Below are 23,594 nucleotides of genomic sequence, written 5' to 3'. Positions count from 1 at the left end.
AAGAAGCAACAACCCCCCCCCCACCGAACACCACCCCCCACCGCCAACCCGAGGCCGAATACAGTTGATTTTTATCTTGAAAAAGAGCTTTTTGTCTGCTACACAGATACTCCTCCACTACTGTACAACCACACACACACACTCCACTGGACTGAAAAGCCTGTTTCATCATCCACCTTGATCAGAGCCAATTAGTTTCACTGTATCGTTGACAGGGGGGAATTTGAATAAAGCCTTGAACCAGATTAAATGCCTTAAAATCTGTGACAGGCTGGCTAATGGCAAAGCCGGTGCCACTAATCAGTGGTTGGTCACCGTCTACTGAGGGGGAATAAACCTTCAGAGCCACATTACTCACGTCTTATTTCCTGGCAAGTCAAGGTCATAATAATACGTGTGTTTAATTGCTGATACACTTGATTATGCTCAAAATATGGGGGAAGCAAACAGGCCAATGCTGCTCTGCATCTTAAGAAGCTCCTCCTGGTTTACAGGCATGCTGAGGTTAGGCGCTGCATGATCACACTGAGGTGCTAGATGAGTGTGGCTCTAGGTTTTGGGAAGAAAATAGAATGACCTGAAAGGTGGGCATGTTATATGAGACCTATGTAAATGATTTTTATACATATTATATGTGATATGATGGTTGAGGTCCATAATTATCACCACAATGCATTTAAAATGAAGCAGTCAGGGTGTGATTGAAGTGTAGATCTTCCAACCCGTTCCAACTGTTTAGAAATTATACATTTTCACAGGCTCAAAAGTAATTGGTGATTATTACGTGATTATTAACATAATGATTATTTGTATTACTTGGATGCAAATCCTTTGCCGACAACGACTGGCTGAAGTCTGGAACCAATGGACATAACCAAATGCTGAGTTCCTATCCCATTTCTTTGCCTTAACAAGCTCATGGATTGCTTTTGCAGTAGATTATGTGTGATTGTCCATCTGTGCTGTGAAACACAGTCTTATTGGTTTTGGCTCTGGGCAGAAAGTAGAGCTCTATGCATCTGCTACTTCTACTATCAGCAGTCCCATCATCAATAAACATCAATGATCCAGTTCCATTGGCAGCCATACAAGCCCATTCTATAACAGTTCTTCCGCCATGTTTGACAGATGAATGTATTGCTTTGGCCCTGTTTTGTCTTCTTATCATGCTGGTACAAGTTAACATTGGTGTCATCTGTCCAAAGAATCTTGTGCCAGATCTGGGCAGACCTTTTTTTTTTAGATGGTTTCTTGCTAATTCTAATCTGGTCTTTCTGTTCTTGGTTGTTACCGGCGGTTTGTCTCTTGAGGTAAACCCTCTGTATTTACTTTGACGAAAGCATTCTTGATTGCAGACTCTGATACTGATAAGCTAGATGTTGTTCAAAGCTTTTTCTTTACCATGGAAGGAATTCTGCAAGCATTTACTTTTGATTTCTCCACAGTCTTCCAGATTTGATGGTGTTGCTGAGCTTGCCAGTGCATTTCATTTTGCTCTAAACTCCTCAATAAACAAAATATTGTGGTATGTTTTTGACATATTGCTTATCCCTACAACTCTAGCACTGACTTTCCATTAAAAACTTTTCCCATTTCTATTTTTTTAACCTTGATTTACGGTCCTGTAAATGAATTTAATTTAAACTAAATTTGGAAATGAGTGAATTACCACAATTACTTTTATCTTAATATCTTATATTTCAAACTGGCTAATCCATAATTTTCTCCCAAATCAATCATTAATAAGAATTTTGTCTTCCTTCACTGCAATTACAGCCTCTACTCTTTGGGGGCATCTTTATACTAGTTGTTGGGCCATTTCTGTGAGGATCTAAATCCCATCCAACCCCAGCGTAAGATCTTGTACTAATGTTGGATGATCTGTTCTATATCACAAACGCAAGTCCAGCTCATCCCAAAGGAACTGGACGGAGTTCTATCACACCCAGAAACGAAGTTGCAGAAGTACAGTACCAAAAGCAGCTACAGTATAAAGGGAGGAATTGTGATAATATTTGGGTGCATAAACCCACACAAGCAACCGTAAGTAGACTGCACCTTACAAGCATAGTGCAGTTTGTAGGCCCTGTTTGGGTCATCCTGGGGCAGTGGACTTAGTCAACTGATCTTAGTCAACTGTTAATTTCTGTCACATTCGGAGTTTATTGAAGCTGCATGAAAGCACATTTTGTGCTGTTCCTTCTAATGTACTTACATCTAGCCCCAAATTCTGTCATAAAAATAGTGAAAAATTCTCAAAATCTGGAACGTTCAAATTGCAGCAACTCTTTTTAAGCTCCAAGACGCTCTGCAGCCACCACAAGACTTCTCAAAAGATTCTGCAGCGTTTCAGATGCTTTTTTCCTTCAGATATCTAACAAAGCTTCAAGGTTTGCAAGTTTAGAGGATGGGAGGGAATTATATTTTTGCTCATTCTTCACACTGAAAAGCAGAGCAGTCTTTCTGCAGATGTTGTAATACTGACCCATTTTCACATCAGCACAGATCTCCACTTCCTTCCGATGTTTGGTGTTCTGCAGGGGGGACCATAAAGGGAGTATTGCAGTGTTGGTACTTACAGTTTTTGGTAAAGACATTTCGATTAAAAGCTTATGCTTAAATGTTTTTTAAAGCCTGATTCCAGACAGGATCAAATATACAGTTGTGTTTGGTGGTTTACATACACAGACATGTGATGGCAAAATAGGGTTTTCAATGATTTCTTTGAGCTTTTCTTTTTCTGGGGGAAAAAACTAAAACAAAAAGAATTTGGTCAGATTGGTGAGTTGTCTGGAATCAACACAGGGTCAAAATTAGACAAGGAGGGTCCATAAAATCTACAAACACCCACTTAGATTAATTCCAAAAGGTCTTTTGCCTTCTAAAGTCCAAGAGCTCTTAATTTCCTGTTAGTGATCATGATAGACTACAGCTGGTAGCTTTGCTGTGCCCTCATAAAAAGGGTTTGCTTGACAGCACTCATTGGATTGACCATTACAGACCATTCTGTCATGAATGTGCCTTTCTCCTCTGAGAAACAAAACGATCAGACTACCTATACCCCACTGTATGTATGTAATTATGGTCATAGAATTAGATTTTTAGTCTGGTAAAGTAGACTGGGGTTCATGCAGATAAAACATATGAAGAATCAACAATTTTCTCTTAAATGACATGAAACCTACAAAGGTAATTGGTCTCCAATTGTTGTTTGTCATATTTCATAAAGATCAGACGTTGCTTTGGATTTGTATTGCCGAAATATTATAAATAATAATACAAATGGCCTGATACTTTTGAGATTTCATTGTGCAAAGTGGTCCAGGTGGCGCAAAGCAGAACCCAAAATATAACCAAGCCTCCTCCATATTCTTAAAGAAATAAATGAGCTACAAAGGGTTTATTTTTTGGCTATATGTGAAGTTCTTTACCAATGAAATCTTCCTTTTTTCATCTGTGAACATAAAGCTGATGTGACCTGCCAAACATCTCCACCTCTCATCTGTCCAAATTCTCCCAGAGAGCCCACTGTCACTCAAAAAGCGACAGATCGTGCCATCAGACACTGATGTACCTTGACCTCTGACTATTTCTTTGGGAGTGTTCCCTGGCTCTTTGTCTACCAGTCATACTTTCCTTCTGTTCAATCTGGGGTTTGTTTTCCTCTTGCAGACACGTCCAGGAAGGTTGGCTAGAGTGCCGTGGATCTAAGACTATAGTCACAGGACCATCAACCTGCTTGTAGAGGATCTCCTCTCTCTTTTCTAACTCTGTCCTTTACTTTCGTTGGTCAATATTCAGTGTGGTGGACATACACATAGGTGTGTATGAAAATATTGATATATTGAAGCATCATGATGTTATGTTTGGCAATACTGTATCGATTCTGATTTTAAATGAATAGTTCAGGTGTAAAGATTGGTGGCAGGTTTGTTTAGTGCTGTGTTTAAACCTTGACCTTCAGTCTTCGGATTCCACTTATTCTTTACTCCGATTTTATGAAAATTATGCTGTGTTTTTTACACTACAACAGTTTTCATAAAATGAAAATACTGCAAAATATTGTCTTGCTTACTGCATCGCAATATATACCAATAATATTGAATCGTAACCCCTGTATCATGACACACATCGTAATACCAGGTTCTTGCCAATACACAGCACTAGTGATACTACTCAGAAACTACAGGGGCTTCTGTTCAAACTGGTGGGGCTATTCTCTGGTAATAGGCGTTTCGGTCTGCAGGCTATAGACTTTTAAAGGGGTTTAACTGGCAAATGACTTATTTTAACATTTGAAGATGTGTGATACTAATAAACTAAGACAAGAAAATAATTAATTTGATATATCACTATAAGCCAATTAATTGTATAATTGTAATCTTTTCTAGGGCTACCAACAAATTGGTCCAAATCAATTAAGAATATCTATTTTCAATGAGCAAATGTATTTAGTTTCACACTTTCTTTACTCTTTTTGAAATACCAAAGATAAATAACAAGACAAGTGTACATTAAACAAGACAAATGTGTTGGTACCCTTATAGCTCATTAAACCATGCTTCATTTTTAATACACTGATCGTACAGGACATAGATGACATTCCAAGACCACAAAAATCATGTAAATGGTTGAGAGACTCTTCCTTCAGCGTCCTTCATTTCGCTGTTACATGGTTTAATATGGACACGTGCAGTAAGAGACTAAGCAGGACAATTACTGAGCTCGGATTATCATGTAAATTTAAGTGTTGTTACGAAAAACAAATTTTTTCACTAAATTTATCACTACAGAATAGTCCCAGCAGTCTGTACAGAAGTCCCTGCAGTTACTGAACAATATACCTTAGTGTGTAATAAGCCTTTTTGGGGTTAAGGGGTTAAATGGAGACAAATCGTCACTCTGCTGTTTCGTATCTTCGTGTAGTATCACTAGCGCTGTGAACTGGCAAGAAACTAGCAATATGATATGTATCACAATACAGGGCTTACGATTCAATATACTGTGATATATTGTGATACTGTAAGCAAGACGATATTTAAAAATTTGGTTTTGGAATGTCATCCATCCAGTGCTTTAAGAATTAAGTATTGTTTAATGAGCTTTAAGGGTGCCAACAAAATTGTCTATGCATGTACATGACATCCACTCTCCAGTAGAGAGTACAATGAACAAGAAGGCCAGAAAAGAAAGTCCAGCGTGGCAGTTTGGCAATATTTGGCAACCAATCCCATGTGAAGAACAGTTCATCAGTTGCCATCTGGGAGGAATACAGTTATTATTGTAAGTGATTTAGTGATATCTGAAGAGAGCCCAGTTGCTAATTATGTGCTAATTATATTACCATCTGGGACAATGCAAGCTACAGAGTAAGGCTCTGTAATGCTCACATGTGGTAATTTGGATCAAAGTATTGTTGTTTATTACAATAAATCTGCAGACAGTAATCACTTGCCTAAATGTACACTATAATTTGAGCTCAGTAATTGCCCTGCTTAGTCTCTGTCCATATTAAACCATGTAAAACACTTCAAACTGTAAAGCGAAGGACGCTGAAGGAATGGATGAAGTCTCTCAACCATTTACAAGATTTTTGTGGTCTTGGAACTGCACAGTGGGGAACGTGGGGTACGGGGGGGAACGGGGTGAAAATGGTACTCATTGGGGAGGACTAGCAAGGCTGAAAACACTGCTAACCAAAAGAAACCCTAAACCAAGTCCATTAAGAACTAGCTTAAAGCTAAAGCTAATCCTGTATGAACTATTATCCTAACATTTAAACATGGTGATGGTAGTGCAACAGTGTTGGGATGTTCTGGACAACTTGAATCCATGTCTTCTGTTTTTTTTGTGTGTGTGTTCCCATCACAGGCTGTGCTAACTTATTAACCAATTAAAAAAAAAATCCTAAGCCTACTTGCTAATAAGCTAACACAGCCTCTAATGGGAAAGGGGTGTTTGTTCAGTGCATTTACTTATGTAAGTAGTTTCACATTCAGCTGAAGTGCCAGTTCTTAATCATACGCCGCATACTTGGGAATGAGAAAAAACAACAGTCCTCGTCTCGTGCAGAGTTTAACAGGTGGAAAGTGATAATTGGTTGGTCGTCAGAACTTGCCGAGCTTCTGTTTGAAAGCAGAGATTGTGGCATGTAATTATCAGCCCTGATGTCTTATTAGCAAGAGAAAGTTGCCTGCCTGTAAGTCTGAAGCCACAATCATCCACTGCTTTAGAAACAACAACCATATCTACTATATAGAGTTATGAAAAAATGGAGTATATAAAGTAGTATATGCTTTTATTTGTTTAAGGAACAGTTATCCAACATGCTCAGATGAACTCCACCAGATTAACACCATTTAATTGGTGAGATTCAGCTTGAAGTGTAATGTCAGAGTGGTCACCACAAGGCCGCAGACCAAGCACACTAGACTGAAAAATCAAAAGATAATCCAGAATAGCTGAGAGTATCAGCTGGGCAAATCTAATAGCCTGGAAAAGGGTTGGAATGATCTAGGTCCCAGTTTACATCTGGTCACTTCATGTGTCCTGACTATCAAGGTAAAGGTGCACATGTACACTGTACAGTTTAACCCATCTGTGGTAGTGAACACACACTAGTTAACTAGGGGCAGTGAGTACACACACACCCAGAGCAGTGGGCAGCCAACTCCAGCGCCCGGAGAGCAAAGAGGGTAAAGGGCCTTGCTCAAGGGCCCAACAGTGGCAGCTTGCCGAGCCCGGGAATCAAACCCACAACCTTGTTATCAAGCCCGGCACTCTAACCGCTGAGCCACCACTGCCCCGGGTTGTATCAGGATTGTATCTGAAGGCCAATGCAGGTGTAAACACACCCAAGACTCAATCACTGAAACCACATCAGGAGGTGGTCTGATCTGAGATAAATTTGAGCCACGTTATAACACTGTAATCAACAACCAAAGCCCCTCCCAGTACCACCTAAACACCAGTAACTGCCGCTCAATGAGAGAATTTGCATATTTCATCCCACACAGCAATTGGATTTCAGTCTGACTAACTGGAGACGCGTTTGACCGCCCAGGGTAAATGAAAGTGGCTAGAATCTTATCAGCATACAGTCCAAATACTAGCCACATGACGTGACCAGGTGTAAACAAGGTCTAGGACACCACCAATCCACAGTGAGAACCATTGTCTTCAAATTAAGAACGACAGGAAGAGTCATTAGTATATCCTCTTAGGGGTGGCTAGTCTACCAAATCATTTCCAAGGGTGCAGCAGCAACTGCAAACCAGAAAATCACCAAAGGTGTGGAGGAACCTCTTAAGGTGCTTTGAGGAACTTTGAGGATTTTTAGAAGAAAAAGGTTTTAAAAGTTCCTCATGGATCTTATATTTTTAACAGTGCATGGGGAACATCCAAGGAACTGCCAATCTCTGTGTCCTCAGCTAAGATCAGTGTTCATTACTCCACAGTAAGAAAAGGGACGGGGTGAAAGTGGCATTCATTGGTGAGCAGCAAGACGCAAAGCACTGCTAACCAAAATAAACATCTGTGCTCAATTGACGTTGGCCAACAAGCACCTGCACAATCCCTAAACCTTTTAGAAAAATGTTCCATAGGCAGAACTTTTGGACAAGTCTCTTTACTTTGGACAGCTGGGGTAAGGTGGCGGTGGGAGCGGGTAAGTGTGGGAATGCTCTGCTGCTTAAGGACTTGGACAGCTTGAATCCAGATATTCTGTTCTGTGTCAGAAAAAGCTTCAGTAGCCCGCCTGTTCATCGCTCCATGAGCTGGAGCTGAGACATAATCAGGTTATTCATGTTTTGGAGCGGCTTAGTCAAAGTCCTGACTTGAGCCCAATACAGCTGCTGTGGCAGTGCCTTAAATCAGCACTTTTTTTTACACTCAGAAACCACTACATCTGAATTAAAGCAGTTCTGGGCTTAAAAAATTATTTTTCTACAATGATGTAAAAGGCAGAGAAAATGTTTAAATGCAGTTATTGCTGCTAAAGGTCATAAAAAGACATCTTGCTTTTAAGGGGGCAGTTACCCAGATTGCAAGTTGTGAGCAATTCTGCATTGAAATATAGTCAAAAGCGTTGACTGTAACATTGAACCATTGTTGGTATATATTGGACTTTTTTATCACTGAAAAGTAACTGACATTGATATATACCCCCCCTCCCTCCATTCTAGAACTAGAAGTAGGTTTCATGTCTCTCAGATAATTCTTTAATGAATCAGTTTTGAATAATAGCATTATTTACATTAATCATCATGAATATGCTTGTGTATAATTTAGACACATTTTATACATAAAAGAAATATGAACTAAATAACCTCCACTGCATACAGCACTGCCTGTCTTCAGATCCTGATTCATATATATATATATATATATATATATATATATATATATATATATATACAGTATATTTAACTTGAATAAATATGAAATAATTCTGTCATCATTTGTTGTGTTTCCTCTATCAACAGTTATGATGTCAATAGAATACAATATCTATTTTCTGAAGAAAATGTAATTTCAGCAATTAAAAATATATATTATATATCTGTCACAATGTTCAGGTCAACTCTGGTTTGACTTAAAACTGCATAAAATCATCAAACGGTTCTAATAAAAAAGATGTGGCACTCAGTGCGGTCACTTCTTCTGGGAGGAAGCATGTGGAATGCAGTGAGAGATGTCACACTACTTCTCTTATTATTTTGTATAAAAGGTTGAGGATTAATCAACAGAATCTGTTAGATTTGTTATTGTGATACTGAGTAAATCTCTCCGTCCATTTTTAATAAACAATAGTGTGTTGGAAATCCATAAAATCACGTTTTCAGACGTGCTGTGTGGAATCTAGGATAGGAAAGAACATGAAGTTAAAGCACAAAATGGTGAAAAACTATTAGTTGGTTAGTGGACTGTTATTCTGCTCGCATGGACCATTAAATGTACTTACCAGATGAAGTAGGTTCTGAGGGGCTGACCATTTATTTTCCCAACAACTGAACTAAAGAATCTGGCCCAGTGGGACCCAGGGAGAAAAGGGAGTGCTATTACAGCACTATTAGTTTGATGCTAACAAAACACTTAAAATTGCGTAGAGACGTTAATGGAAACTTACTAACTAGCTTAGTTATTGAGCTAAATCTACTTATAAAATACTACTCTATTAAAGGTTTGTGTATTTTAGCATTTTTATGTAAAAAAAAAAAAAACATTTCTATGTATAAGTCCGTTATTGATTCATGATTCAATGTTACTATTTAGAGTTCTTTCCCATTTGAAAACTCTTATTAAAAGGCCTGGTTGGTGTTAACAGCCCAAAGTCTGCAGAGAAAACATTCCCTACACCATTACACCACCTCCACTAACCTGTACTGTTGACACAAGGCAGGTTGGGTTCATGGATTCATGCCGTTGTGACCAAATTCTGACCATCTACCATCTGTGTTCCTCAGTAGAAATCCAGATTCATCAGACCAGACTACGCTCCTCCCGTTTTCCACTGTGCAGTTTTGGTGAGCATGTGCTGAGCCACTGCATCAGCTGTCTGGTCTTGACTGACAGAAGTGGAACCCGGTGTGTGATGTCTTCTGCTGTTGTAGCTCATCCTGCTGCTCACCACAGTTGTACAGAGTGGTTTCCGTCAGCACAAACCAGTCTGGCCATTCGCTGCTGACCTCTCTCATCAACCAGGTGTTTCTGTCTGAAGAATCACAGCTAACTGGATGTGCTTTCTTTATTTCACCATTCTGAGTAAACTCTAGGGACTGTAGAACTACTCAAACCACGGATTCTACGGATGAGCAGGTGTACAGGTGTTCTTAGTGAAGTGCTCAGTGTGCATACAAATAAGCAGCAGTTCATTTCGTCACAACTTTACTACCAAAATTCATCAAAATATAATCAAAAAAGATTTTTTGGCTGTGGATGTCAATGGAATGATGATATTAAGCTATGTGGCCATGCAGAGCCAAAGCTTGCATCACATCACATGCACTCCAGCTTTAGTCTACAAGTAAAAAAAAAACAAACCTCCTCAGGTTTTCTCTTAGGGCCTTGGCCCACCAAGTTAGACTCGGGTGATGGAGTCAAGCATCCAGCCATCTGTTCTGGGCTATAGCCAGCTGGCCAGCCGCTGAAACCCAACGCAGGCCAGATGTATGGCTCTTTTAAGCTGGGGGAAACCTCAGCTCCCAGCCCAAAATGTGAATTCAGAAGATAAAGGAGAGAGTGAGAAGGAGGTGGAGGTTTAAGAAAATGTGGCTATAAAACAACATCAACAATGCCCAAAAAAAAAAAAAAGAGTCTTGTTACCACTACCGGAACATTCATAATCCTGTTTCATGGAGACGAAAAGAACTGTCCTTACTAAAACGTCCTCAGGCAAGCAGACCATTTTCCCCATCATTATACACGCTCAGCCCACTCAACAGGGAATCTCCTCGGATGAATTCTTGCTGTTATGAATATGCGGCGTATTATAATAACAGAAACTGCACAGAAGCATTTTGTCCATTGCTGACTGTTCTTCTGTAACTGTAGATCCTGGCAGAGGAATCTTTGGTTATGTGTCTGATTGTTATCAAACATTTCCTGTAGCTGCGATTCCTGCCAGTTCATCAGCCTTGCAAGCCCAGCCCTTTTCAGGTCATGCCACAGCATCTCAGTAGGGTTAAGGCCATTCCAAAACACAGCTCTTCTCCAACCACCATTGATCTATTGTTGGAATCCATTGTTCCCTTTGTGATCGCGAGATCGTCCAGGATCATTATCCTGCTTCAGAGTTTTTGGAGATGGTGTGATGTTTGCTTCCCAGATTTGCTTGTATTTAAGTGAATCCAGTCTTCTCTCTACCAGTGAAATGTTCCCTGTGCCCCTGGCTGCAACACAAGCCCATACCATGATTGATCAACCCCCTGTGCTTAACAGTTGGGAAGATGTTCTTTTCATCAAATTCAGCACCATTTTTTCATCGCAGCCAAAAACATCTGACCTGAATTATGTAATAATGACACATGGTTTGCTTCTAATGACTCTTCTAGTCGTTGAGTAGAACAGTGCATCACCACTCCAGAGTCTTCCTGAAGTCAAGTGGGATTTGTTGGAGTTGCCGGTCTAGCAATCCTGTCTGCAGCTCTCTCTAAAACACTCTTGTGTGTACATTACTGTAACTGAGTGAACAGCTTCCTGAAAACACTTTGCTATTTTCTTTAGCATTCTCCTGCTTTGTGTTCTTTGTGCTTCAGTTATTTTTAGTTGGTACTAGGCAGCTTCTTAGAGGAGCCTATGGCTGCTGATTGTTGAGACAAAGTGACAAAGAAGTCAGAGTATTTATAAAGCTTTGATATTTGCATCACTTGGCCTTTTTTCATGATCACTGCAAACAAGCCATAGCCCTAACAAGCTAATTAAAGTAAGGGTTCTCTGAAAGCTCAAATTTCTTAGAGTGCCTAAACTTGCATGATGCTTCTTTTTCCTTTACTTTGAGAATGTATAAAACACAAATAATACACTAATCTACACCTTACTACACACTATTGATCTTTGGAGATCAATGGTTCTGCTCACTTAACTATTAATAACTCTTGAGGCCTCTTTTACAGGCCTCTGTAACGCACCTTCAATTTCAACACTCTGTTGCAGTAAGAACATGAGGTGGTAAAGACTTCTCAGATGTTTCTAAAACTCTGAAGTCAAGACTACTACAGTTTTGCTAGTGTAGACCATGCCCTGAGGTAAAACAGGAGGGTGGACTCTCAAGTATTTTGGCTGGGAGACCGGGTCAGCTTTCCTGTGGTAAGCGTGTGAAACCGGGCCCCCTTGTTGGTGTGGTGAGTGATGGAAGAAAAGGAGGTGGGTGCGAAGTTTGTTCGACACGTGGTTGGACTGAGAAGCGGGGTGTATAAAGGATAAGAGGACTGAGAGGAGGAGTTCGGCCCTAGTCCGTCTCCGTCTCCTCAAAATGAAGTTATGATGTAATTACAATATGAACATCCTTAAGTGGTTCATCTGCAGTTTAGTCATTTCCATTTAAATTCAGATAAATTCAACCCAATATTTAGGTTCATTGGTTTTATTTCCAGATTTGAACATGACAGTATTACAACTTTGCTATATGATAAGCCTAAAAACTGTACACGATCAATATCACTCACTCCTAGCACAGCTCCTTACTCGCAGTAGTCAATACCGTGATCGTTGCTGGATCACTTCATGGAAAAGTTTCCCATCACAAAGCGAAGGTAGTTTTGTTTTGGAACTTCGCAGTTTATACCCTTTCCTCCAGTTTCGTCACAGTTGTTTCCCAGTGTAATAGGCCTGGGCTCTATCTCCCGGTCTAGCACATATCTCCAGTGTACTCTGAAGCCTGCACTGCATCTGTTATAAATGAATGGCTGTGTTGCATTGTTGCATGTCCATGTAGATGCTCAATTAGACATTCCATACCACCGATAACTGGCCATTTGTGCTCTGAAGGACGAGTGGACCCAGACGGCACAACTGGGATTCAAAGCTGAATCCAAGCTTAGGGTTCCCTTCTTGCTTGCATGTAATTGGTTGACACAATATGGAATACCATCATTATTGAAATGGGCCCGTTTCCCACACAGATTAGGCCTCCTTCTGCGCTAGCAGTTGCGATTCCCCAGTGATATGTAGGACTTAAATGGCTAATCTGTGTCCAGGAAACTGGTCCATAGAGAAATGTAGAGTCCTGATCAGTGCAAGATAAGTAATGCTGACGTCTTTCTTTCTACATACAGTACCAGAGGAACATGAGGTAATATATTGTCACTCTGATATGGGAACAGATGTATGTAATGCTCATATTCACTACTGTTTAAAAATTGGAATCATTTGTCAGATTAATAACTGGATTTATTTCATATGAAAATGTCTTAAATAGAGTAGACTGGAATACTATAAAGAAGACAGCAGGTGGTGTTTTAGGATGTTTTATTTAATATGTTTAAGGCGTTATTAAATGATAAATAATATAATGCAATTATTTATTTACAGACTCTGCCTGAGATTTTTAAATGCGAGGCATTTGATGTCATTATTAATCCTCCTGCAGCTGTGTTTGATTAGGATTATGAAACACCTAACATTGGTTTGTTTGTCATGAAATAGAGATAAAAGGTTTTGCTATGACAGCAGTGATATACATTTACATTTAAGGCATTTAGCAGACGTTCTTATCCAGAGCGACTTACAAAAGTGCTTTGCTATTTACTAAAGAAAAACCTCAGCTAGTTAGAATAGACTAATAGTTCAAAGATACCTCTAAGTTCAGACGCTACTAAACACAAGTGAATGCGGAGACCATAGTACTCTGCTATTCGCCCAAGTACTCTCAGAAGAGGAGGGTCTTCAGTCTGCGTTTAAAGACAGTGAGCGACTCGGCCGTTCGGACACCCAGGGGAAGCTCATTCCACCACTTTGGTGCCAGGACAGAAAAAAGCCTGGACGCTTGTCTTCTGCGGATTTTGAGGGATGGCGGGTCAAGCTGAGCCGTACTTGAAGCTCGAAGGGGGCTCTTGGTGCGGATCAGCTTTTGACCGTTGACATCAAGTACGGAGGGGCGTTCTTGTCTTTGTAGGCCAGCGTCAAGTCTTCTGCAAGTCTTCTGCAGATGCCATCCAGCCCATTATGCTCTCTCTGAAGCGGCATGGCTAAGGATTCCAACTTGCGACCCCCGGGCCATAGTGGCAGTGCATTAGCATTTTTAGTGTTTAATTGGGAAGTTGTAAACACAGCCTCTGTAGCTAATCAAACATAAACCACTAGATTTTTCTTTTTAGCAAACACTAAAAGCCTTTATAACATTTAAAACCCCTTAAAACCAAAATCATCAGTGCAGCCTGTGCAAAGGTTTGGGCACCCTAAGCATTGCAAAGGCTCAAATATTTTGACCATATGTTGCTAGCACAAACATAAGCTTCATGGAAGAGCCATTAGAAGGAAACCTTACTTGCAAACAATGGATTCCACAAAATACCAGCAAATCCTGAACGCAAACGTCAAACCAGCTGACCTAAACATTATAAAGCATTTATAGATAAAAAACTTAAAACAAGCCGTGCAGCAAGACGACCCAAGACTATATGAGAAATAGAGGCCATCCAGAAATGTCACAGCCGAAAGATATAGCACAGGAAAATGCATCGGAAACGAAAAGTGTCAGTACCGCACTTTCAGATCCCTCACTGACATGCCTTGCAATATCAGCTCCTTACAGGTATGCCCCCAGTAATTCATTTCAGAATTGCAGCCCCGCTTTCCTGTCCTAGAAAATTTTGTTTATTTTACAACCTAAGTGTATGCATTACCTAGTAATGCTGTTTTTAAGTGCAAGTAGAGTGATTGTTTTTGTACGAGGAGTAACTTGTCATCCTAGCGTGTGCTTTTATGTGTTTTTTTGTTACGGACAAAGAAGAACGGAGGCTATGAAATGGGTGTTTATCAGCTTGCTGATATGTATTAGCTTTGGCTTACTTTACTGGTGCCTTGAACCCATTCAAGGATGGATGAAGAAAGTTCCTCAAGAGTTCTTTAAAAAAAAGCAAATGGTACGATTCTGAAGTTAGTTCCTTAAAAGTTTACCACCTTTGTAAATATACACCATGCTGAATTCTTATTATATATAATTGCATAAACATCAGAGTTATAAACATAGAACTGGTCTGTCTATTTTTCTGCCCTAACCACTTAAATGGTAAAAGTTTTATTAAACACTTCTTTTCCAAAGAGTAGAGCCACCAGTTTGTGTGAAATAAGCTTTCCTGCTTTAAGGGGTTAAAATTAACTGGAAAAATAGCATACTGAGCCATTGCTTTACGTGATGTCATATCTGGAGTTGATGCAGTGTGAGTAACTGTGGCTCTGTAGACAGACACTTCTCGTAAGAGGACACACACTGTACATACAGACGTTCAAGAGACACACATCCAAGTTCCAGAAACCAGGTCCAAACGATAAGCTAGCAAATAGAGCTAGCGGTTAGTCAAACACTGTAAAGTTAACAGCTAAAAGTCTTCAGATCTTAGGATTTAGGATCTTTAGGAATCTGTTGGCCAGATCTCTACTCAGTCTGTACCTGGTCTTAATGTCTGGCTGAGCTTTCTTCAAAACCTTTGTAAAATAGTTGATATTGACTACTGCATTAACCATTTCGCCACAAGATCCAATCTACTAATCTACTCTAATCTGATCTACTGAATGATCAAATTCATCCAGTTATTAGTCTTCCCACAACATACAGCGCATCCTTAAAATGCAGGAATTGCAATGCAGGTGCAGAAGATACAGAATGTCACAGGACTGCAGCAGTGCTCGTGGACTGGCAATACAATACAGGTAGCCAGAACTTACTCACCAAAGGGTTAATGTGCTCTTTCATTATCTGTATTATCTGTAAATAATGTGTTTTATGATTGAAGAGCTCCAGAGGCTGTGTTTACTACCTCTTAATGAATGTGTCATTTGGCCAAGGGTGCCCAAACGTTTGAAAGCACTACAATTTTATTGTTATTTTGGAGCATTTCTTTTGATTTTAGACACAATGAAAAAGGAAAGCTGGCATTTTCTGGAGATGTCCAAAAAAAAAAGATACAAGAGTTTTTCAGCAGCAAGTGTGTATAGATTTACCTTCAACAAATATTTATTTACTTGAAAACTTTCTGTGATTCCAGGTTTTTAAACTGTATTGTATGTCAATGATATCACATTTTATTCACGTTGATTTTTGACCTTTTTCATCAGGAAATGTCCAATAATGCAAAGAACAGGCGTCGATTTCAAGCGGTGAAAAAACATAAACACACAAAGCGGAGCTCCGAAGTTTTGATATGACAGAGCAAATATTATCATGTGCTTTTATGAAAAGCTGTTACCCTCTTGATATACACACACTCGAATACTCTCATTTTTACAGGCTGAAAAATCCTAATTTCAGATAGAAACTTTATTCTAGTTACAATACAGTTAAAACACGAGCCGAAGCAGAACTGCTCTTCCGCCAGCAGAGCTCGATGTGATCTGCCAGTTCTGACAGAAGTAGTCCTTGCTTTCCCAGCCAGACACATCCAAAACCACCTTCACGCCAACCAACCCAATGTGGCAATAACAATACAATCATTACAAACAGCCACATATCACCATACACTGAAATACCCAGAGTGATACAGAATACACAGGTTTTTATAGGATATTGGAAATCATTTTATGCTTTGTTTCTTCACACACTTTGATGGTCCTTCAAAATGAAAACTGTTTCGGCAAGCGTGCGGCTCTCGTTCCGAGCGCTTAATGGGGTTATGTATATTTCATGTGTTTCAAGGGAATGTAGTGTACAGAACTATATTATATCTGAATGGCCGCCACATAAAATGTAGTCAATAGTCAAACAACCAAGGACATTTGCTTAACGGTGAGTGTGCTACTGCTGTGTGTGTGTGTGTGTGTTGTTATGTACGCCAAATGTTAGAATCTTTCACACTTTATGCTAATAATCAATTAGGGCACAGGCCACACTTAGCTTTCCATATTGTCTTAGCTCTTAGTTCAAGTAGACAGAAGAGTTGAGCAGATTCACATCTCCAAGTTTCAGAAGCCAGGTCCAGACGATAAGCTAGCAAATAGAGCTAGCGGTTAGTTAAACACTTCGTATGATTTAACAGCTAAAAGATCTTAAAGTCTAATTAATCTAGTTAATCTATACCTGGCCTTAATGTCTGGGCGAGCTTTGTTTAAAAGCTTTGTAAAACAGTTATTGACTACTGTATTAACCCTTTAGCCATGGGTTCTGTTTTAATCTGCTTTAATTCTACTGAATTATCATTTTTATTATACTGAATTTAAATTCATCCACTTATTAGTCTTCCCACAACATACAGCGCATCCTTAAAATGCAGAAATTTTCCATTCCACCTCAACTGATGCAGAACTTTACAGAACTGCAGCAGTACTCGTGCTAAAAGAACTCCCTCTGGACGGACAATACAATACAGGTAGCCAGAACTTACTCGCCAAATATTTAATGTGCTCTGAAATCCTTCTTAGGAAGGTCAAGTTCTTCTCAGATGAACTAAACAGATCAAAAACTGTCTTTTAATTATATGGGTTAATATTTAGACTCGCCTGTGTGACCAAACACGTTTGAAAACATTCCAGAACAGATCATTAAATCAGTCTCTTGCCAGGGAATTGACACTCAGAATTATACAGATGTTTTTTTTCTTTCTTGCAAACAAGGGAAAAACATCGCTAACCATCAAAAAAATACCAAAACGTTACCACGGCGATACTTGCTTCTGAATCTGCCCCAACCCTCCGCTTTTGAGCATTCACAATAAATCAATAAATAAAGCGACTGTAACTTTAGTGAGAGCGGAAACATGCTGGGAGGTTGTGATATCCTCAATAATATTGCGGTGGCTTGTTATTCATTACGGCTGCATCTACACTGCTGCCGCAGATCCTCACGCTAGTGCTATCTATCACATCTCGTGAATTATGCACAACCTGCCAGCTGGATAAGTAGTGTACTTTCATTGGATTAACATAATGTGTTTTTTTCTTTTAAAATAACCCATCTATGTAGACGGAAGTTAATAATCGCTGTCTTTCTGGTATGTTCTGGGCTTTTATGGAGGCCCCTTTTTTTTTTTAAGCTGGACTCTTCGCAGGTGTGCTTGTGCTGGTATTTGACGGCATTAAGAAGCAATCACAATTTATTTTTACCCTGGAAAGTGCTGAGGAGCACTTAGAATACCTCCCTTCAGTCTAATGGAGATTAAGAGCGGGCACAAAGCAACAAGGACAAAGCCTGCTGTGTGTACACGGCTGAACCCTTCCGACTCAGGAACGGAACAAACAAGGGAGATGGGCTCATCTGCGCAAGTATCAAAGGATTTCACTTTGTTTTTGATGTTGGAGAGGACTCAGCTATTAAATAAATGATGTGCTTTGACCACCCGAGGAAACGGACGCTCGCTAAGAGCACCGTGAAGCAACTTGTGTGTCCGAAACACTGACTGTTTGTTAGCGTGAAAAGATCAGGTGTACGACACGAATGCTATTATTTCATCATACTTCCCAGTTGCCACTTCAGACGTTTATTTAGTTATGTGACCTTCTTTACGTGACGTTTCTAGATGTTTAAAGTCTGTGATGGATGATTTTCATTAAGTGTAATACTGAGTATGTCTTAAAAGGCAACATAAGAAGATAACCATTACAAAGATATTTGATTATTTGAACATGTACATTTCAAAAGAATATTTACACTTGGATGGAGATCATTATACACACCTTAGAAACAATTCTATTCAAGTCAAACTTTTTGGACTTTTAAGCCTATATACAAAAAACGACGGACAGCTCGGTCCTTCCTCATCACCTTATCCTCATCAGCAACCGTTGACAGCTTGAGGGGTTGAGGGTTTCTTTTTTTTCTGCAATGCCCCACGAATGTTAACGTCTCTAGGCTTGGCGAGGCATTTCTGTCCTCTGCTTTGCGGGATTAGTCCAAGTTTCAGGTGGCCGGCTCTCGGGATTCATCATATGAAGTACTCTTTCTGGGTGTCACTGATTATGCTCTGCGGTGTGGGGTCGTTGTTGAAGGGTGTCTCTGGACTGTCCTCCGGCTTGGCTCCCTTGGACTCCGGTGTCTGACAAGTCTCTTTCCGCCTGTACAGGAATCTCGCCATTACAGCCAGAGCAGCCAGGATCACGAATATCACGACCGCGATTACGCCTGCAAATGTTGGAACATGTTGGAAATTAAACACCGGTTTATGCAACCGTGGAAATGAAGATGCCAGGGGACAGCATGACACATAACACTGCTGCTCTCGGTTCGAAAGCTAGAGCTGTTTCGGAAGCTTTTATTAAAAGCCATAAAATTTACGCTCACTTCAGCTGATAATCCTCCTTTTTTGCGACGGCAGCACCGTCATATTGCTCTGAAGGTGCTATGACAACATCATCGCTTTTGCATCTATAATCTATGCATCAATGGATCAATGGAACGTAAGAGGAGGCCACCTGTTATCTTTAAACTCATTCGCACATCAGTGCAGATAACCTCAGCTTTCACACACAATGCAGTCGAGCGAGTGACTGAAGCATTATCAGCCTCAGTCACACTGGAAAGGTAGTTGCTGTTGCCTTGTGAAACAGGTGCAACCAATGGACTAAGGGGCAGCATTTTTAACGCTGAAGGACACTGACATTACAATTGACATTAACCTGCATAAACCGTTACTAAGGCTTACTTCAACAAGCATCCAAAAAAAGGCGTAAATAACTGCTGTGGTTGGTGGAAGTGGCGTGACTATGTGCAGCAGTGCTTATTTTTTATTGGGGGTGGGGATTCTGAAATGATCAAATCATCACAGGGTCAAATTTATACATACACCCACTTTAGACTTTTTTTGGGTCAGATGAGACTTGAAACATTTAGAGTAGTAAAGGTGAGGCATTCAACCCCAAGAACACTGTACTGACTGTTAAGCATGGTGGTGGTAGCATCATATTTGTACATTGCACAGCGTGGACAGAATAATGAACATCAAACCATCATCAGCTAGATGATCAAAACTTGGACACAACTAGATGTTCCAACAGGACAGAGACTCCAAACACACGTCAAGGGTGGTTGTGGAGTGGATAAAGCAGGCTAACGATAAAGAGTAGCATTACATTTTTGCAATGGTCCTGACATCAAATATGTGGACGGTGCTTAAAGATGGGTCTGAGTCTTACTGATCTCTAAGCAGTTCTGGTAAGAAGAGTGGTTAAATTTGCAACCAGAATTCTGACAGATGCTTGTTGATGGCTACCAAAAACATCAGGTCAAGATAAAACTTGCTAAAGGAGCATTCAATCAAATATAAGGCATGCTGTGGGTGTATTTTTGACCTTGTATGTATAAACTCAAACAACTGTTCACCAAATGTTTTTTTTTTGTTTGCTTTTCAGATTTTACTCTATTTTCTGCCCAATTTTTATATGAACTCCCCCTATTACTAGCAATGCCCCCAACAATAGGTGGGTAAAGACTAGCACATGTCTCCTCCAACACACGTGAAGCCAGCCACTGCCTCTTTTCAAACTCCCTCCGATACAGCACTGCTAGGTGGCCAACAGCTGACCAACATCACACTAGGAGTAGTAATGTGGGGAGGAAGTGCCATCAACCCACCCCTGAGAGAGCAAGGCCACTTGTGCTGTCTAGGAAGAAATCACTGAAAGCCCAACATCGCGATGGCGTTCATAAACTTATACCATGTAAAGTTGGTTGCCTGCAAATCATGCAGTGTCACTTTTATGTCTTTATTTATAGCCTGTGGAAAAGAAATGTTTAGAGAGTCGTGCTAAGACACTGCTAAAGTTAGCATTTCCTCCAGTTTGCATTTGGATCTTCATTTCTCATGTTTTTTTGTTTTTTTCGACACCTGAACAGAAATAAAGCAGATCTCAGCATTGTGTTAATGAAGAATAGTAGGATTTCTAAACCCCCCTTAGGAAAAAAGGGGATTAACATCAGAATTTAACTGTAGGTCATTCTGCAGATAAATGGGGATATTCTGACAGAGCACTGAAGGATTTCTGAGATAGATGAGACCTACAGAGGAAATGAGTGATAAGAAGATGGTCTTATTCTGTTCTGCAGTTTCACTTAATCAATTTCATCAACAAAGTGCTAGTGAGTCTGGGGCTTTGAGCTAACACTTCAACCTCATGTGTTAGCATGGATAACAGAATGATCTTTTTTAACTCTCCTATTGGCTACATTAAACTTTCCTCATACAATTTGCATGTTTTGAATGAGTTCAAAGAAATCAGGTGACCTTTTTTTGCAGCCCTGTTGATGTTAGTCACTAATCTCTTTATTGTAGCTAGTTATTTGGATTAGTCCGATTCAAATTTAAATTCAGATTCTCCTTCAGGCTCTAAAATTGTTTAATGAAAACGTACTTCTGTCAGCTGGTGAAACTCAGAATGGAGTCGAATGTTTAGCTTAGCGCTTGGACACAGGCTAAAGTAGCCTGAATCACGTTTACCTCCTGCCAGAGGAAGACATTTGGAAAATATTGCTCTCCTTTGTATTCAGCTAAGCATGGTACATTTAATTATGGCGGCTTAAAGAAATGTCTAATTGAAGCGCCAAGAATACATCTCAACTCAATTTAATGCCACATTACTGTGGTTCTAAAAAGGATAAAGTATTTGAAGATAGTGGTAAAACTTCCGTAATCAGCAAATAATTTCTTTAAACGTTTAATTAGTTTTGGTGTCCTTTGTGAGTTCCTTTGGACAACTTTTCAAATTCAGCCAACATAAAAGCGGGAATTAATCAGCCATTTCTTGAAGTCAATGTCATGTCTTAACATTTTACGATTAGCTTTCTGTTTTTTAAAAAGGGTCTTCAGAATCCTTTGGACATAAGGTAGTCAGGTAGCCTGTCTGAAGCCTTTAAAGTCTGCAAAAGCGAGCTGAATGTGGTTAAACACTGATGATAATGGTTTCCCCATTGTGAATCGTATGTCTCAGCTGAGTTACTGATCTTTTCAGAAAGCCCTACAGTCAATAGAGAGCTGATTGCAGTGCAGTTTTGGCATTAATAGAGACCTACAGACAGAAATACAGCAAAAGCATGGGAAATGTCAAAGAGAGCAAGCCATGGAGGGAGCAAACAAAATCAAACAACAGTGACAGAGGAATAAATGAAATGGGGCTGGACAACAGCTTCCGTGCAGGGCTGCTCATTTTCTCATCAAATCAAAGTGAGCAAGGTGCACGAAGATCGCCGTTACCTCCAATCAAAGCCGAGTCACTGCTGATTGCATTGACTACTGGCTGGCCTGTTCCTACAGTACCGAAATGATCTACGGCAGAGAGAAGACAGAAGAGACAGACAGAGCATCAGCACGATTCAAACACTCGTCATTCGCCGAGGACGTGGTTCATTGAATAGTACATCTCCAGCCCATGAAAAGGCAATAAAGCGCGAAAGTGGAAATAGAGAGAAGAAAGATTATGCAAATTAAAATTCTCTCTCATGCAGATTAATAAACTGATTGGCCACATTTGAATCATTATGCTGCTAATTTAATTAGGGATGTGGATGTATTCACTGAGCCATTGATAAAGTTTTCTCTCTCTTTTTGTGAAATTAGACTTTCGAGAAGAAAAACAAAGTGCCAGAAGAGATATGAAACTCACCTCTGTGCGCGCTAAATTCCAAACTTGTGTTTTGGAAAGCAAAAGACACACTTCATGCATTTCAGAGTTCTGGAAATGTGCAGAGTGGGCTTAAAACTTCAAAAGATTTAGCTTGACAAAAAAAAAATTTAATGTACAAATTTACACCATTGCCCCATACCACAAATGTAGCTGATCAGCCAACATGTGTGAAGTTAGCTGTATTAGATTTGCTCTGGAGCTACAAGTCTGCAGTGCTGTGAGTATTTTAAGAAATTAATATTAGGATATTTTATTTTCAGAACATTTTTCTTTTACTGCTTTTTTAATGCAAAGCCAGCTACTCCCTCATTTTCCCTCTTTCATGGTTTCCCTCTTTCCCTCTTTCATGGTTTCCCTCTTTCCCTCTTTCATGGTTTCTTCTGAAATCATAGGTATTTAAAAAGTGTATCCTGCTTTTGTTGGAGTTACTGTCTCTACTGTTCAGCGAAAAAGGCTTTCTGCTAGATTTACTAGATACTAGAGTGTTAGTGAGGTCAGGATGTTGGATGATCACCACCCCACCTCATCCCCAACTCCCTAACTCATCCCAGAAATATTGGATGGAGCTCCCATTACTTGTTAGCTACACTGTCCTTGTAACTCCAGTGCAAAAAAAAAGAAATGGGCAGGATTGAGGCAGAAGCCAGCTACTGTTGTTTCTTGCTGAACTGATATATTAAGTCAGAGTGGATCTGATGCTGGTGTGAATTAGCTGGCCTTACCAGAGAGTGAGTGGGTGGTCTCTGCTGCATAGGGGCTAGATGATGATGAGGAGCCGCAGTTGGATTCCGTCAGGGGCCCGGTGACAATGACAGGGCTGGTGTCTGGATATAGCAGCGCTGCCTTCAGAGGAGCTATGGAGTTAAACTGGACGACTGACAGGCAGCCAGTGAAGCCCAGAGAATTCAGCCGGGCTATCTCCGGATCCATCTCGCCTGACTCTGCACACAACCAGACAGAGAAAGAGAGAGAGACAGAGAGAGACAGAGAAAGAGAGAGTGACAGAGAAACCTTATTGTAATAATGCAAAAAAAGTATATTGTTTGTTATTGTGATTTCCGATATTCTGATATTAGGAATACTGGTACTAGAGAAACCTGTAATTAAAATCATACAGGAACCTCAATCCTTTTATTGTGTGCTTTTAAGTACCCTGACTAATCATATATAATTTAATAATGCATTCTGAAACCAAAACAGAGTGGCAATTCTGTGCAATTACCTTATTCAACAGTGATGCAAACACAAGTCATGTCCAAAAATATTATATTTAGACTTGTTTATAGTCTGCTGCTTACTATAGCAAGGTCAAAAGGTCAGTTTGTAGGAAA

At 40.0% G+C, this 23,594-nt stretch overlaps 1 protein-coding gene across 2 annotated transcripts in view; it reads right to left on the bottom strand.

Moving 5' to 3' along the window:
• Window positions 1-15,649: 15,649 nt before the first annotated feature.
• cntnap3 (contactin associated protein family member 3) overlaps window positions 15,650-23,594 on the bottom strand; it is a 180,410-nt gene continuing 172,465 nt past the window's right edge. For both annotated transcript variants that reach the window (XM_072658063.1, XM_072658064.1), the window contains 3 exons: window positions 22,986-23,204; window positions 21,834-21,905; window positions 15,650-18,769 (listed from right to left, as the gene is read on the bottom strand). In XM_072658063.1, the coding sequence (XP_072514164.1) occupies window positions 18,573-18,769; window positions 21,834-21,905; window positions 22,986-23,204 (488 nt within the window). In that variant the 3' untranslated portion in view covers window positions 15,650-18,572. The remainder of the gene's footprint in view (window positions 18,770-21,833; window positions 21,906-22,985; window positions 23,205-23,594) is intronic.

Source organism: Salminus brasiliensis, chromosome 16, assembly GCF_030463535.1.
Source record: "Salminus brasiliensis chromosome 16, fSalBra1.hap2, whole genome shotgun sequence".
Classification (NCBI taxonomy): Eukaryota; Metazoa; Chordata; class Actinopteri; order Characiformes; family Bryconidae; genus Salminus; species Salminus brasiliensis.
The sequence above is the reverse complement of the archived record's forward strand: the minus strand, read 5'-3'. Positions and strand labels throughout refer to the sequence as shown.